The 14,785-nt window shown below is 39.6% G+C and overlaps 1 protein-coding gene across 2 annotated transcripts in view; it reads right to left on the bottom strand.

The window, feature by feature from the left end:
- Positions 1 to 14,018, bottom strand: part of LOC105025408 (titin) — a 28,873-nt gene extending 14,855 nt beyond the window's left edge. The window contains exons 1-7 of one of the 2 annotated variants that reach the window (XM_013136590.4): positions 13,908 to 14,018; positions 6,627 to 6,762; positions 5,666 to 5,765; positions 5,081 to 5,166; positions 4,735 to 4,906; positions 2,827 to 3,009; positions 1,177 to 1,299 (exon numbers count right to left, since the gene is read on the bottom strand). In XM_013136590.4, the coding sequence (XP_012992044.3) occupies positions 1,177 to 1,299; positions 2,827 to 3,009; positions 4,735 to 4,906; positions 5,081 to 5,166; positions 5,666 to 5,765; positions 6,627 to 6,761 (799 nt within the window). In that variant the 5' untranslated portion in view covers position 6,762; positions 13,908 to 14,018. Of the gene's footprint in view, positions 1 to 1,176; positions 1,300 to 2,826; positions 3,010 to 4,734; positions 4,907 to 5,080; positions 5,167 to 5,355; positions 5,375 to 5,665; positions 5,766 to 6,626; positions 6,763 to 13,907 lie in introns of those variants that run through there. The other variant, XM_034296589.1, reaches the window with a different exon arrangement.
- Between the last annotated feature and the right edge of the window lie 767 nt (positions 14,019 to 14,785).

A 14,785-nucleotide genomic window follows, 5' to 3' on the forward strand; every position in this document is an offset into this window, starting at 1 on the left:
GAGCCTGTTTCAAACCGTCCTCTACCGTCCCCAGCTGCTGTTTGCCATTCTTTTTGTAGGTCATTTGATGTCATCACACGGTTGTTGAGTGACATTGGAATGACTTGACGCTCATCTCGGTCAGTGGACAGTCATTTTCGTCATCTGCCAGTCTGTAGCTTTGTTGTCCCCAATGGCTGTTGCTTGACCTTGTTCTTCAGAACCGCCGTCTTTGACATTTTCAGGATGGAAGCATTCTGCCAGTAAAGACAGAATTGAACCCTTCTTTTCCTCACTCAAAGCTTTTCTTATCAACTCTTTTGTCATGCTCTAATTACCTTTGAGGTATTACTTGCACTGTTTTTGCCATCCAGCTGGTCCTACTACAAGAGGATAGTGATGACCACAGCAGTGGTTTTTATACTTTTCCTTGTTAAATTAGATTTGGTTCAGGTAATCACCAAATCAGTACATCATTAAGTAAAATGAGGTGTGCCTGTGTTGGAATTTAACAGACACTGGAATGGAATGGCTGCCATACATGTAGTTATGCTGATTTAAAAACAATTAGGAATGGTCTTATGGAGCCAAATTGAGCATAAATGAATTGACTGTAAGAAAATGATAATGTAACTGAAATATTTAATAGTATGAAAAAACTAAATTCAATCCTATGAAAAAAATAGATTCAAGCGTGGAAAAAGTGTATGCTAAAATCTTTAAATAGATTTTCGCATCCGATCTTAAAATGTCTTCGGTCAAACATGTTTTTTCCACGTTCGCTTCTTCAATTCCAATTTCTTCCCACCTTCGTTCGAGTCATGTTTTCTCAAAACCAAGTTTAGAGCCTCTATTGGCATGGAGGCGGGGCTTTATCTGGGCATTGAATTCTTGCACCCGATTAGCCATGAGTCACACCATTATGAGGTGAGATTCATAGCCTTTCCATGCACTGCTTTCCAATGCAACCTGTGGAGAGAATTTTAAGATTTGTATAAACTAAGCTTATACAATTCTTAAACTATTTCCACGCTTGAATCAGTTTTTTTCTTACGATTGAATTTAGTTTTTTCATACTACGAAATATTTAAGTTACATTTCTATTTTCTTACAGTTAATACATTTGAGCTCAATATGGTCTCTTAATTTCTTCCAGAGCTGTATATGCCATAGGAGCCAAAGTTGTAACAAACGTACCACACATGTTCATAGTCTGGATCTTGTCGGCAATGTTGGTCCTCTGGCTAGGTCCGCCAACACTCTCCACCTCCCACAGCAGGTCTCTGTCAGCTGGATAAAGTCTCAAGAACTTCTCACACACTGGAAACAACAAAACTTATTTATAATGAACTGGTCAACTGTTTAAAGTGAAGTAGGGAGTAGGGCTGTAGAATTTGTATAAAATATTGATTTGTGTTTTTTTTGGCCAAATATATGAGTTACCGTTATGAAATTCAAACACTTGGGTAAAACAGATATAATAATAACAAGAAACAAGGCAAGTTTCTGTTATGGTTAGTTTGCACAGTTTTGTGAAGGGAGTACTACGCATCATTGTACGAGATCTTCAGTTTCAGAACAAGAATAGACTGACGAGTTTGAGAAAACATTATTTGTTTCTGACCATTTGGGCCTGTAATTGCACCCACAAAAGCTGATGCTGAAGATACGGAACTAGTCTAAAGAAAGACAGTTTCATTGCTTTTTTAATCAGCACAACAGATTTCAGTAGTATCAACATAATCAATAAAGGGTTTTCTAATGATGAATTAGCCTTTTAAAATGATAAACTCGGATTAGCAAACACAATGTGCTATTGGAACACAGATCTGATGGTTGTTGATTATGGGCCTCTGTTCATCTATGTAGATATTCCATAGAAAATCTGCTGTCTTCAGCTAAAATAGTGATTTACAAAATTAGCATGTCTACACTATCAATTTGATGTTCTTTTAATGGACAATGGACATTTCTAAGTTACCCCAAACTTTGAACAGTACTGTATGTAGACACCCCTACTAATTGTTGAATTCAGGTGTTTCAGCCACACCCATCGCTTACAGGTACATAAAATCCAGCATTTAGCCATGGAATCTCCATAGACAAACATTGACAGTACAATGGGACTCTGGAGTAGTGGAAATGTGTTCTCTGGAGTAATGAATCCTGGTTCACTATCTGGCAGTCTCGTGTCCGAATCTATTTGTGGCGGATGCCAGGACAACAATACCTACCAGCCCCCGGAATGCATACTGCCGTCTGTAAAGTTTGGTAGAGGAGGGATAATGGTCTGGGGCTGTGTTTCAGGGTTTGGGCAAGGCCCCTTAGCCCCAGTGAAGGGTAATCTTAATGTTACAAGATACAAAGACATTTTAGACAATTGGGTGATTCCAACTATGTGGCAACAGTTTGGGGAAGGCCCTTTCCTGTTCCAGGGACAGTGCCCCTGTACACAATGCGGGGTCCATAAAAACATGGTTTGAGGATATTGGTATAGAGGAACACGAGTGGCCTGCACAGATCCCTGACCTCAACCCCTTAAAACACCTTTGGGATTCATTGTAATGGCAATTGCGAGCCAGGCCTCCTCGTCCAACATCAGTGCATGCTCTTTTGGCTAATGGGCACAAATTCCCACAGAGACACAAAAAAAATGTGTGGAAGGCCTTCCCAGAAGAGTGACGCCTGTTATAGCTGCAAAGCGGGGGCCAAGGGGAGGCCAACTCCATATTAATGCCCATGGATTTTGAATGGGATGTCCAACAAGCTCATTTAGATGTGATGGGCAGGTGGCCACCTACTTTTGGCCATATAGTGTAAATAATATCTGTATACTCAGATGATTACCTTTATACATAGCTTTTGAAAGGGATCCTTTCAACCCAAGGCAGTCCTCTTCTTTAAAACTGTCAACAAAATCCTCCAGCATTTGAAGGCCCAGGCCATTGCCTCGGTGACACTTCCTTACGAATATGGAGTCCATGACAGTAAGCTGATAGCACTGGGTTATATAGGAACTGCACAAGCTGCCTGTAGAGAAAAACATAAAAAGAACATTACTAGATAGTATCGAAAAGTATATGGGAGAGTATACAGCACATGTAAACTCTATAACAAACTTAGATTGGTTTTGTGAGTTAGGCACTATCTTTGCTTAACACACATTCTGTGTCTGTGTAGTTAACGGATGGAGAGGCAGGACACAAGCACAGGAGAACGGAGGACATTTAATAAATGAAATATAACTGACAGGAACAAAAACAAAACACAGAACAACGTTACATAGGTTAAACCCAATCCAAAGACAGACCGGATACAATGGGGAAGCAGGAACTTATAGGATCCATGATGAGGGAAAACAGGTGTGTGTGATGATATGATGAGAATCAGATGCCTGGTGGAGGCTTTGCACCGGGACCGACAACTGGACAGTAAGAACAGGGCAGGAACTTCCAGGGTGCTCTCCTCTTCAGCAGGAGCTGGGCCGATGGTCTTCCTCCTACTCCCGGATCCGCCTGCATGGTGGTCCCGCGCCGGAGGTGGTGGACCGTAGCATCCAAGTACGCGGGTATCCCTCATGACCGACGAACCTGGTCGCTGTTACTCCTCTGGCAGCTGCTGGGGCCAAGATGCCCTTTTTCTCTTGCTCCCGTGTCAGCCACTGAGGGGGTCCCGCAACGTAACCGGTACAGCGTTGCATTTACGCCACACACGTCAGGCTTCGGCATGCTGTGCTCCAACAGAAGGCCCCAAGCAGACTGTTAGTGAGGCACCGGTTTTCTTAGCGGGTGACCGGGTCTGGCTCTCAACCCTCCACCTGCCCCTCCACCTGTTGGAATCTGGGACCGTGGTTTGTGGGGCCAATCAAAGTCCTGAGGAGAGTGAACGAGGTAACGTGCAGAGAGCGACTCCCTTTCGATTACCATTTTAACCCCACGTTTCATGTCTCTCTTCTCAAGCTGCTGGTAGCAGGCCCTCTCCATGAGGCTGGGATCGGGTAGACCCCCCCCCCCTCCTCAGGACATCAAGGGGGATCTGGCGTACTCGGTCCATTCCATCCTAGACTCAAGGCATCGGGCGGGGTTTCTCCAGTACCTCTTGGACTGGGAAGGGTACGGCCCTGAGGAGCGGTGCTGGGTTCCGGAGTGGGATGTCCTGGATCCTTCCCGTCTCCATGACTTCAAACATCCAGAGCACCCCGTTCCCACACCTCCGTGAATGTCCTCGGGACTGGGGGCATCCCGCTGCTGGAGCAGCTTGTCAGGTGGGATCCAGCCCTCAACATCCCCAGTCTACTAGCTACCACCGCTCCCTTTTCATTAACCAACTCTGGTTGTTGTTGTCTTGTCATTACACACACCTGTTCCTTCACCCCTCATCATGAAGAGTATATATGTTCCCTCTGCTCCCCTTGTCCTTGTGCTTGACTCTTTTATGCAGAGTGTTGATTCCTGACGTACCAGTTGTCTAGGCATTTGATCTGTTTCCAGGTTCACCCTGTTTGTTGTTTTGCTTTTGAAAGCTCCACATTAAGCAATGCCTTTGTTTGTGCAAGTGCACATTATTCTGAGAAGAAATAAACTCCTTATTGCTCAGAACTCCTGCGACTGGCTCTCCATACACACGCCACACTATGTATCATTTAAAGACCACAAATTGTTTACTTCACAGCGCATAGGTCTGTACTCCATTCTTAACTGATTCCTAATGACAACTGAGAAAATTTGCTTATCATGCTAATTCTAGTTTACTTACCAGAAGGTTTGACAGAGTAGAAGCCAGCTGCCTGTCCACCTTTCCAGAGAATTTTGGCTTTGTCGCTCTCCGCATGGCAAAGGAAAGGTATCTCATCTGAATCCATTTCGTTTCCTCTGTACACAAAACGGTTCAAAATGTACAGAACAATCCTCTCCCCCAAAGTCTTCACCTGCAGAAGAACACACAGCAGAACACAACCATTTCAGGAACCCCTGTATGTCTACCAATACTGACCAGTTTATGCTTAGATATCATGCACAGGCAGTCTCTATACAACCAGGTGGGTATTTCCACAAATACAGCTGAAATAGTCTTTGAACATAGAAGCATTAAGAGATAGTACCTCAAGACATCCATCTCTGTTAGGGTCTGCGGTTTTTAGAATGTCCTCCAGCGACCACCATCTATCCAGCAGGTACAGCCCAACCACTGAGAGAAATAATACATAAATCATAGGATCTTAATTGGAGAGGTTGGGCTTCTAGAAGAATGGCTAAGCATGCCTCATTATACTGTAATGACACTTGTAATTATTTATATCTGATTTGGAGACTTGACACACGCGTTGTGAATTTAAATGCTCAATTCATTATTTAAAACAGGATTGTGAATTGCAACCTTAAAGTCCCACGTGTCTCCCAAAATCGATGGGGTTAGTGGTCTCCTCGTCGGCTCTAGAAGTCACGTTTGTAAGCAAAACCTGACAATGGGTAGGGCTGTTTTGGGATTCATGCTCAGTCTCCAATGTTTCCACATCATCAACAGTTTCCTCATAAGACAGCAGCTGCATTCCCCAGTTTAGATGTTGCATTTATACAAAAGTTATTGAGTCTGGCTCCAGATTGCTAAATGACATAATACCCTCATCAGTAAAACACCTATCTAGGCATTTCAAGGCTTGAACTAGAACTGGGAGTCAGTTAGTGACCTTTAAGCTGGTCTTGTGGGGAGAATAGGGCGAGGACCTTCTGTCTTGAGCTGATTCCATACAGAGGGGTAAACCCCACGTGGGAAAGACTAATGGGCACCTGAGAGGACAGGAACACAAGGTCAAACAATTTCAGTATTTTTGTAAATGCCAAACAAAAATCTGGCTATTTGTACAATTTTTTTCATAGGGGTGGGACAGGTGAAAGGTCATCTAGAACTTTCACTATATATACTCATGCATGCTCAACAACACGCTCAACATTTTTTACAATATACAGTATTATGTACAATATATAAATTGTGTAAAAGTAATTTATTTTAAGGTAAATGCTTATGTGAATTTTCAATGTATGTACAATTTATAATTTATTTTCCAATACCATTGATTGCTACATTGCATTGCAAATAAAAAGAAATACTTGTTTATGTTACATTACACTGCCACTATTTCTAAATCAGAGACAAAAAGACAATTTCTCCTTACCTATCTGTGTATTAGCATGTAAACACATAATTCTTTACACAATACAACTTTAATGAATTAATATGTTGTAGTCTACAGTCGCCAAAATCACAGGGTGCCAAAAGACAGAACAACAGATAATTATTCTTGCTGGCTGAGGAATTGAGGAATCTAAATTCAGAAAAAGGTACTATCTTCTTTAGTTGTGCCCATTTAGGATAACCATTTATGGTACCCACAATAAAGTTTTTTTCTTTCCAGTTATAGCATGTTTTGGTTCCATAGAGTGGATTGTACTTTCAATTGTAAAGGATTCTGTATGGAACCATAGAAGGTGAGGCCAAGCAAAAGACTGCTTTTGGAACCCGTTTCCAATTTCTAGCCAGATGCTCTAACCACTAGGATCTCTGCTGCCCCAGATTCCATGTCTGATTTATGTCTAGTGAAGTCTAAGCTCATTTACTTGTTTGGACAGCTATAGGTGAGGTGTTTTTACCTGCGTGTTATTTGCAAGGGTCAAGTATTCCGGTGAGTCTGGATTGCTGTAAAGGATGCTGTTCATATATTCCTGGGCAGATCTCTCCATGACCTCTTGGCTCACACAAGCTAGGCCATCCACAGGGAACTCCATCCTTACAGGAACACAGAGCACTCAGTCACCATAGTTTACAGACAAGCTCTCTGTCAACACAAAATATTTATTCCTTTATTTCCCCAGAAAAGTAATCTAAATATTGTAATCTTGAAACATTTTCACACGAGAATCACATGGATCACCAAAACACAAATGGTTATATATTTTTTAATGGGTTATATAATTTATTTAAGCGTATAGGCATGTTTCATTGTCTTTGGAGTGTTGTTCAACATAAATGTATAGATATTACCCTTATTTTTGTTAGTACACTAGTTCAGCTGTTGGATGGAACTGAGCACCAAGCCCTTTGCATAATATACAAGTTGTAGTTTGCTGTGCGGCTGTGGGGGTACCATGCAGTACAAGGAAAGCATTGAGCTGCCACCATCCCCGCCGGTATACTACACTAGAAGACTACAGATCCGTTATTGTTAAGAAAACTACAACTCCCACATTTATAGGTCACTGGTGAATGAGCAGATTTGTCTTAACAAGCTAACAGTTTGATCTGTACTATCTGTTAACAGTCAAGCAGACAAGATTGTGCACTTTACAGATCTCCAGAACCTGTGAGTCATTTTAGGACACAGAAAAGGACAGAGTAGTCTGTGTGTCCTTTGACATGTATTATAATATTATCTTTTGTAAATGAATGATGTGCATTCCTCAGTTTTTTTGATGAATGTATAATTTTGTCATTGATCGTTTGGTTAGTCTATTCTAATTAAATAGTCATGGCTATCTAAAAGGCCCCAAAGTTGATTCAGTTATTTTTGTATTTTCTAAGAAAACCTCTCTAAGTACCACTGTTGATCATTCAGCATGCATAACGTGATCAACAAAACAAACAATGGTCTAGACTAGCTTGGTTCATCTACATAGGAAAAGAAAGATTACACGTCCACTGAGCTGTAATTGTCATGTTATTTAATCCACTTGTCATAACAGATAGCAACAATCCTGTTTTGATCTTTCAGGCTTACATGTGTTTCACTATGGAGCAGTCAATGTTTTTTTAGCTGCCCTACAACAATAGAAGATAAAGTAAACAAATAGTGGATGTCCTTATTCATTTTATTAGACATTAGACATTTGCTGAAAAGTATATAAAAAGAGATGCTTGTGAAAGACTGAACGTCTTATGGAATTGGCTTCTATAAGATCCCTGTGGTAGTTTAAAAATCAATTAAACATTTCTTTTTAAAGTTATCCTAACCCTTGGATCCCAAAAAATTTTGAGGTTAGGCTAAAAGGTTAGCCAAAACCCAAGTAACCCAAAAATATGTCAGACATTAGAAACACAAATCTGCAACTTGGCCATGGGCCTATACCTGTTACACCTACAAAACCAGGAACACATAGAACCAGTTTATTTAAAAGAACATTTTGGATTACAGTTTTTCTAACATCTAACTTCAAGTTGAAAAATACTGGAATTCTCCTTTAACCAAATTATGCCAGACGTTATCATTGCTAACTAATTATCCCACAACCTATCCCATTTTCCTGTTTGCAATCAAGTCTGGTAAAGAGGAGTAAGCTAACACTAACATTCCCAATGAGCTACTCAGAACCGCCAAAGGAATAAAAACAGGCCACCACATGCTGAGAAAGAGAGAACAGCAAAATAAATCTGTTTTCAGTTATAACAGTATAATGGATCTACTTTCAGAGCACTAACTACCACAAAGGGTCATTGACTTCTAAAAAACATTATTAGCTTAATATGTTATAATATCAGTTGGATCCTTTCAGAAAGGGTTCTTCCCAACACCTGTTTAGAAGCAATAAGAACACAAATGTCTAAATAAAAATCTAACAGAACAATGAGGCTTTGACAACTCATTTACAATACACACAGAACTTGCTTAGCTCAATTGGTTGAACATGGTGTGTGCAATGCCAGTATTGTGGGTTTAATTTCCATTATGAAAAAGCGTGCATAAGCAGCTCCAGAAAAAAATATCTACTAAATTTCACAAATCTAAACTTGTCAACCTTGAGAACACTAAAACAACATCTACAATGTCAGAGGAATATATTTCTAAATGCACAGGTCAAATGTGCTAGTGACTTAGTAACACGTAATAATAGAACACCTGTAAAGCAGGATCTCAGTTTGTGACCTTCAGTATTACTTATAGTAAACAACTTACTAAGTTTGTCAACCAAGTAGGAATATATCTAGCAGGCCCCATGATGACAATGAAAGACTTTTCACGCTAACAGACGTATGTGGCTACCACCATGCAACGTGTTGCATAACTAGTAGCAAATCTGATTTGGGCAGGTTTTAAACCAGTCTTCATGGTGCCAGAAGTGAAGCACTTTAACGCATTAACTTCAGGAAATGTTAATCGTCATAAAACTGTGGTCAACAAGCAGCTATTAGTGTGATACTTCTTTGTTTTATATTCCAGAATGTTTTATTTAACTTTTTTGCCACTAGACTATGGTGAATCAATTTTCTGAGAATGTCTGAAACACTACTTTTTTAAACAGTGTTTCATATACCCCCCACACATACAACCACACCCAAACCGCCACTGCCCCCTTCCTGTCTAAAGAAGACGAGGGGACAAGGTGTTTTGTTCTGGAAATTCACAGAAATCTCAATGACAGGTGGCAGTGGAGTTTTAGGCCAATTCTTACATAAAAAAATTGCTGTTTGGGGAGTTCAAAGTGGCACTGGGTTACAAATGTTTTTGAAGAAACCATCACAGGGTAATAATGGATATTTCCTGAAACAGAGCTGGAATGCAAAGAGTTGCCCCTCAGGCGCTTTTCAACTACATTCACACACTAAACATTCAAATAAGAAAAAACACAGTGATATGTAGTGTGTGTGTTAAATAACGAAAGTCTACAGGTCTAGCTAAAAGTGGCCAAACAGGAATTAGGGGTTTGCATATGACCCCACAACCCCTGGACCATACTTTATGATTGGAGAACGAATAGAGACTGTGAGGGGGCTGAGGCTCAGACACATGAATAGAAACATACAGCTCCGGAAAAAATGTAAAGACCACTGCACCTTTTTCTTTCCTTTCCAAAAAAGTTGAAAAGGAAAGTTTTGAGTGATCAATGCTATAGTTGTTTACAACCCCATGCAGTCTCTGCATCCAGTCCCCAACCAACCAAACACACCCTCCGAGTCTATTCAAACCACATGATTAGCTGGCGGCCATAAAGTCCCCTGGACTTGCAGTACAGGTTTGCTCCATCTCCACCCTCCTTTTGGACAGAACTTGCACGTCGACATGGTGTTGATGACTTCATTGGCAAAAATGGTTGATTACTTAACATGCAACGAGCAAAATAAGACATTTAATGCAGTTTGTTTTATCTTCACATTTTCTATCTCTAGTGCGCAATAGAAATATTGTTAATAACAGAAGCTTGAAAGTACGTATTACTTTCCCAGTTTTTCAAAGTGCTTACATACCAACTTCTGTATACTACTTGCCTCACCATAACAGGGAAAATATGTGAGGGCCTAGCGAGAATTGGCCTCCTCATATAACCCAACCCTTCCAAACAGACAAGCTGCAAGGTGTATCTCATTTAGAGCGATTTTGGATAGTATTCAGCCCTCTTCACTTTCTCCACATTTTGTTGTGTTATAGACTGAATTAGTCATTGATTTAATAAATCGCCTGGCTAATAACATCCCTATGGTGAAGCATGAAATATCATGCTCTAAGGAGAGGGGCCAGGATTGAGGGAAGGATGAACAGAGCAAAATATTGCGAGGTCTTTCAAGAATACCTGATCCCGACCACATGGGACCTCAGAGTGGGGCCGAAGATATATCTTTCAGTGTGACAACGACCCGAAGAACACAGCCAAGACAACGCTGGAGTGGCATCAGGTCTGTTAGTGACCTTGAGTGGCCCAGCCAAAGCCGACTTCAACCAAAATTGCACCTAGACCAAACAACTACAAGTAAGAATATCACAATGCATGTACATGCAAATTTGTACAATATGTGGGAATTTGTGTGCAAGTTTGTATGACTAATGAACAGTGAAAGCCACAGTCAGTTTACATATGCGTGATGTGTAATTCCATTGAATTCCAGCTGTACATACCCCCAGGGCAGTAAATGCCAGAACTATGCTCCTTTATACTTGCCAGCTGTTTGGTTTAGCTCTCTACTTGTGCATGAGAATGTACTAAACCATGCTTTTTACTACCCATAAACCAGATTTAGATTCAAATTCTATACAAATATTAAAGCATGACTTGGATGTTGGACAGGTACTATTTCCTCAAGTTTAGATGATGACTTTGAGCCACTATGATAGAGGATTGAACATGTTAATCCAGACTATCTATTCCAGGACAGGTCTTAATAGGTTTTAATCCCTTCTTCATAATGTTTACATTTATTTGAATTCTGTTGGACAATAGTACAGTAGTTTTACCTTGGAGCATTGTTTAACCATCATCCACAATATTACAAGAACAGAATGTGCAGTTGCTGCGTCTTTCAGTTGATCTGATGTGGATGGAAGCTTTCACTAAAATCGCAGAGTGATTGTGTAGGCTGAATGCCCATGCTGGTCATGGTATCTCTTTTTAATAGTTGTAAAGACTTCACATTAATTCATATTGGTTATCATATATGCTTTGCTTCTGTCCATGTCCAAGGTTAGTGTAAAATGTGTAAACGTGATTGTATTATGTTTGTGAGAACATGGGGCATGACTAAAATATGTAATGTTTTTTTTTTATATATATATGTTCAGATAGGAAAATAAAGTAATATACTGTAAAATGTAAAAGAATAAAATAAAACCATATATTTAAAACCAAATTAAGTAGTCCATATAGTTGAGGAGTAAGTTGAAGTTTCCATGTAGATATATTGATTGACAGCAGCATAGGCTAAATATATGCACACAGTTTGTGGTTGACCATTTCCATTACAATAGTGAAAAAGTTAAATGTGACAAGTACTGATAAAAATGTATTATCCCCACAAAACTGGTTATGGATTTACCTCATGCTAAACTCAAAATTTAAACAGCTTATACTAAATCCAAAAAAATAACCAAGTCTCAACATAAAAAAGAAAACATTAAATTAAAGCTGCAAGCAACATTTCTGAGTTTAAAATATCACAAATTAGAAAACAATGAAAATATATTGCAACAGGTTTTCAACTATTTCTAATTACATTCTTCAATTTAAAAAGCTGCTCCTCTGGAACTGTTTGTCCAATGCCCATAAAATTTTGACCAGCTTCTGGCTTTAAGCCCCAAAAGAAACAATTTCAGAGTTTTGCTAGACCTAAGGCTTATTTACAGTACAATACATTTTCCGAGACATACTGAAGACTTAAGAGGTAAGATTATTTTGTTGTGTAAACTTGCAGATATCAATAGCTCAAGATGCCACCTTCTCAAGTAGTGGAAATCGAATAAATACTATTCTAGATAGCCTTATCTGTGTTTACATGACCATTTTCATAGTGATACGCTTGCGCACTGCTCTCAAACATGATACAGTTCCAACACAATTGTCTTCACACTTGAAAACTTTCAGGGGGCTTAATCGAAAATGAAGCGCATGCTACCTTGTGAAGATGACCTCTCGAGATATCAGTATCTGCAAGTTTACACAACAAATGAATAACGTCTTGAGTCCTCTACAATATATCTCAGAAAATGTATCATAATGTAAATAAGCCTTAAGCCCTTACATTCCTAGGCAACATTTCCCCACTCAATGTTAGCAGATATGAACACATTACCTTTATATTGCCACTGTTTGGTCAATTTGAATGTGCTTACACACATGATGTCTTGCAATTATTGTGAACATGTTCACCAAGCTCATCCATACATGCTACATGCCAAGCTATATGCAAATCGGGAAAAAATCCATCATGGCTGACTTTATGGGACCTAGAGGAAAATGTGTTCCTTCTGTGGATGCGGATGTATGTGCCAACTTTTGGTCACACGGGTGAAGGTGGTGACCTTTTGAACATGTCCCAGCATCGCTTGTTATAGCGCAACCATGTGGCCAATTGGAATACCATTTAATGGGACTGTGTAGAGTAGTAGACTAATTGCCATTAACAGTTCTGCCAAGATGCAACTAACACTGAAACCCTCATAGAGTCAGTATTTCTAAACGTGTGCAAGCAAAACACAAAAACACGCCAAACTGCAGAAAATGCTGAGTGCGCAGTCATTACGTACACGCGATCAAGCATAGTGGAACCGTTTTATTACCGCACCATCATGGCAGTGATTAAATACAAAACTTGTTACAAAAACCGTAAGTAAATGCTAGATTATCCTTACGTTGGACCAGGGTTCTACAACACAGTATTACACACAGTATTTGGGAACTCGAGAGCAGTAGAAATCGGGGGGAGTATAGTCGCATAAAAAGTGGGTGTGTATCCCTAGCAATGCACGCGGCAAGACTGGAATACACTAATTACAACGACCACTTAAACAGAGCCACCAAAACACGCAGAGTCGCCTACTGCTCGAAAACTGGTTATGAAACAATAACCAAAATAAAGCGCATTTCCCGCAGGTGATGTGCGCAGAACATAAATCATTACTCATTGTAGCCTTCTTTAAATACAGCAATTTGCAAAGTAAACGTGTATTTGGTTAAACTAGAAAATCACTACCCTACCTTTACTAGACCTGGCTTGCGAAATTACCGTCGTTTTCAAATAACAACACTTTTTACTGCCAAAATATAGTTAGTTAAACATGTATTCCGTTTCTTACATAACACAGACTATTGTGCTACATGTCCCATGACGGTGGTTGAATTTGTGAATCCAATCATGGTCTGTTGGATACAGTGTCTGCGTCCTGGTTTTGGAACATGTTGTTCTCGAGATATTACTCGGTTTACAAATATTACTCCGCTTACAAATAAAATGACTCCAACTAGATACGACGTAGTAAGCACCGTTTGTTATGAAAAGCTTTGAGAGTCACTGGGTTCAAACTATAGCCTACATAAACCTAAAGTCTCTGGTCATCGCGCCCTAATTCTCTAACTCGCTTAGAACGTTCAATAAAAATAGGCGAACTGTTCACCAATAGCCATGACCTATAAAACGCACCGTGCGTAAAATATTCTAATAACAATATAACTTACCTTTTTCTAGTTCAAAAATATTTCCGTCTCAAAGAAGTAACCCAGTATCTTTATTAATTTAAATTCTTCGTGTAAACATCAGTACGTATGTGCAGTGCTTGGTTTCGCGCATGCTCGCCACACATTGCCCAGTGCCCAAGCGGCCAACTGATGAGCGCGCATAATCTCTTTACATAATCGACTTTCCCCGCAGCCAAAACACATTTTAGAACATTTTACTGACCCCAAAGACTAGACTGTGAATCTCGTATTTGCCAAATGACACGACCAAATTGAAACACAAAAATACTGTAATAACATAGGCTAAATGTTTTGTCATTTAAAAAATGCATTGTATAATTTACACTACAATAAATAAACTCGAAATATGGATACACTTGTATTGGATGTCAGGCCAGGTCTTGGACTGGTGTGGTGTGGAAAACACATTTGCTGCTGTAATTTTTCCTGATTGTAATCAAAACCAGGAAAATCACCTGACCTTAATGATTTTAGGTGTATCTTCTGTTGTAAAACCTTTTTAATTACTTATTTTTTCCAGAGACTCCTTTGACTCAAAATGGTGCATCTAACTGTACATTTTATGTTTTCCCCTATTTGTTCATAGAATTGACTAGAGCATGTTCTGTAACCTAGAACAGCATATGGCCTAGGCCAGACATAAGATCTGGTCTAGCAATGTGCAAGTCAAGCATATATTAGATGCAACACAACAATTATGCATTTATTTTTATAAAACTTCAGCTCATAATTGGAAATCATACTTCCAAACAGTCTATTTTGAATTTGTGATAAAGCTGCTAATACAATATCTTGTCTAAAGTTTTGTATATCGATCACATCAGTTAGTCACCATTTTAATAAGCGCAAATTTCTTT

The sequence above is a fragment of the Esox lucius genome, chromosome 13, assembly GCF_011004845.1.
Source record: "Esox lucius isolate fEsoLuc1 chromosome 13, fEsoLuc1.pri, whole genome shotgun sequence".
NCBI classification, from domain to species: Eukaryota; Metazoa; Chordata; class Actinopteri; order Esociformes; family Esocidae; genus Esox; species Esox lucius.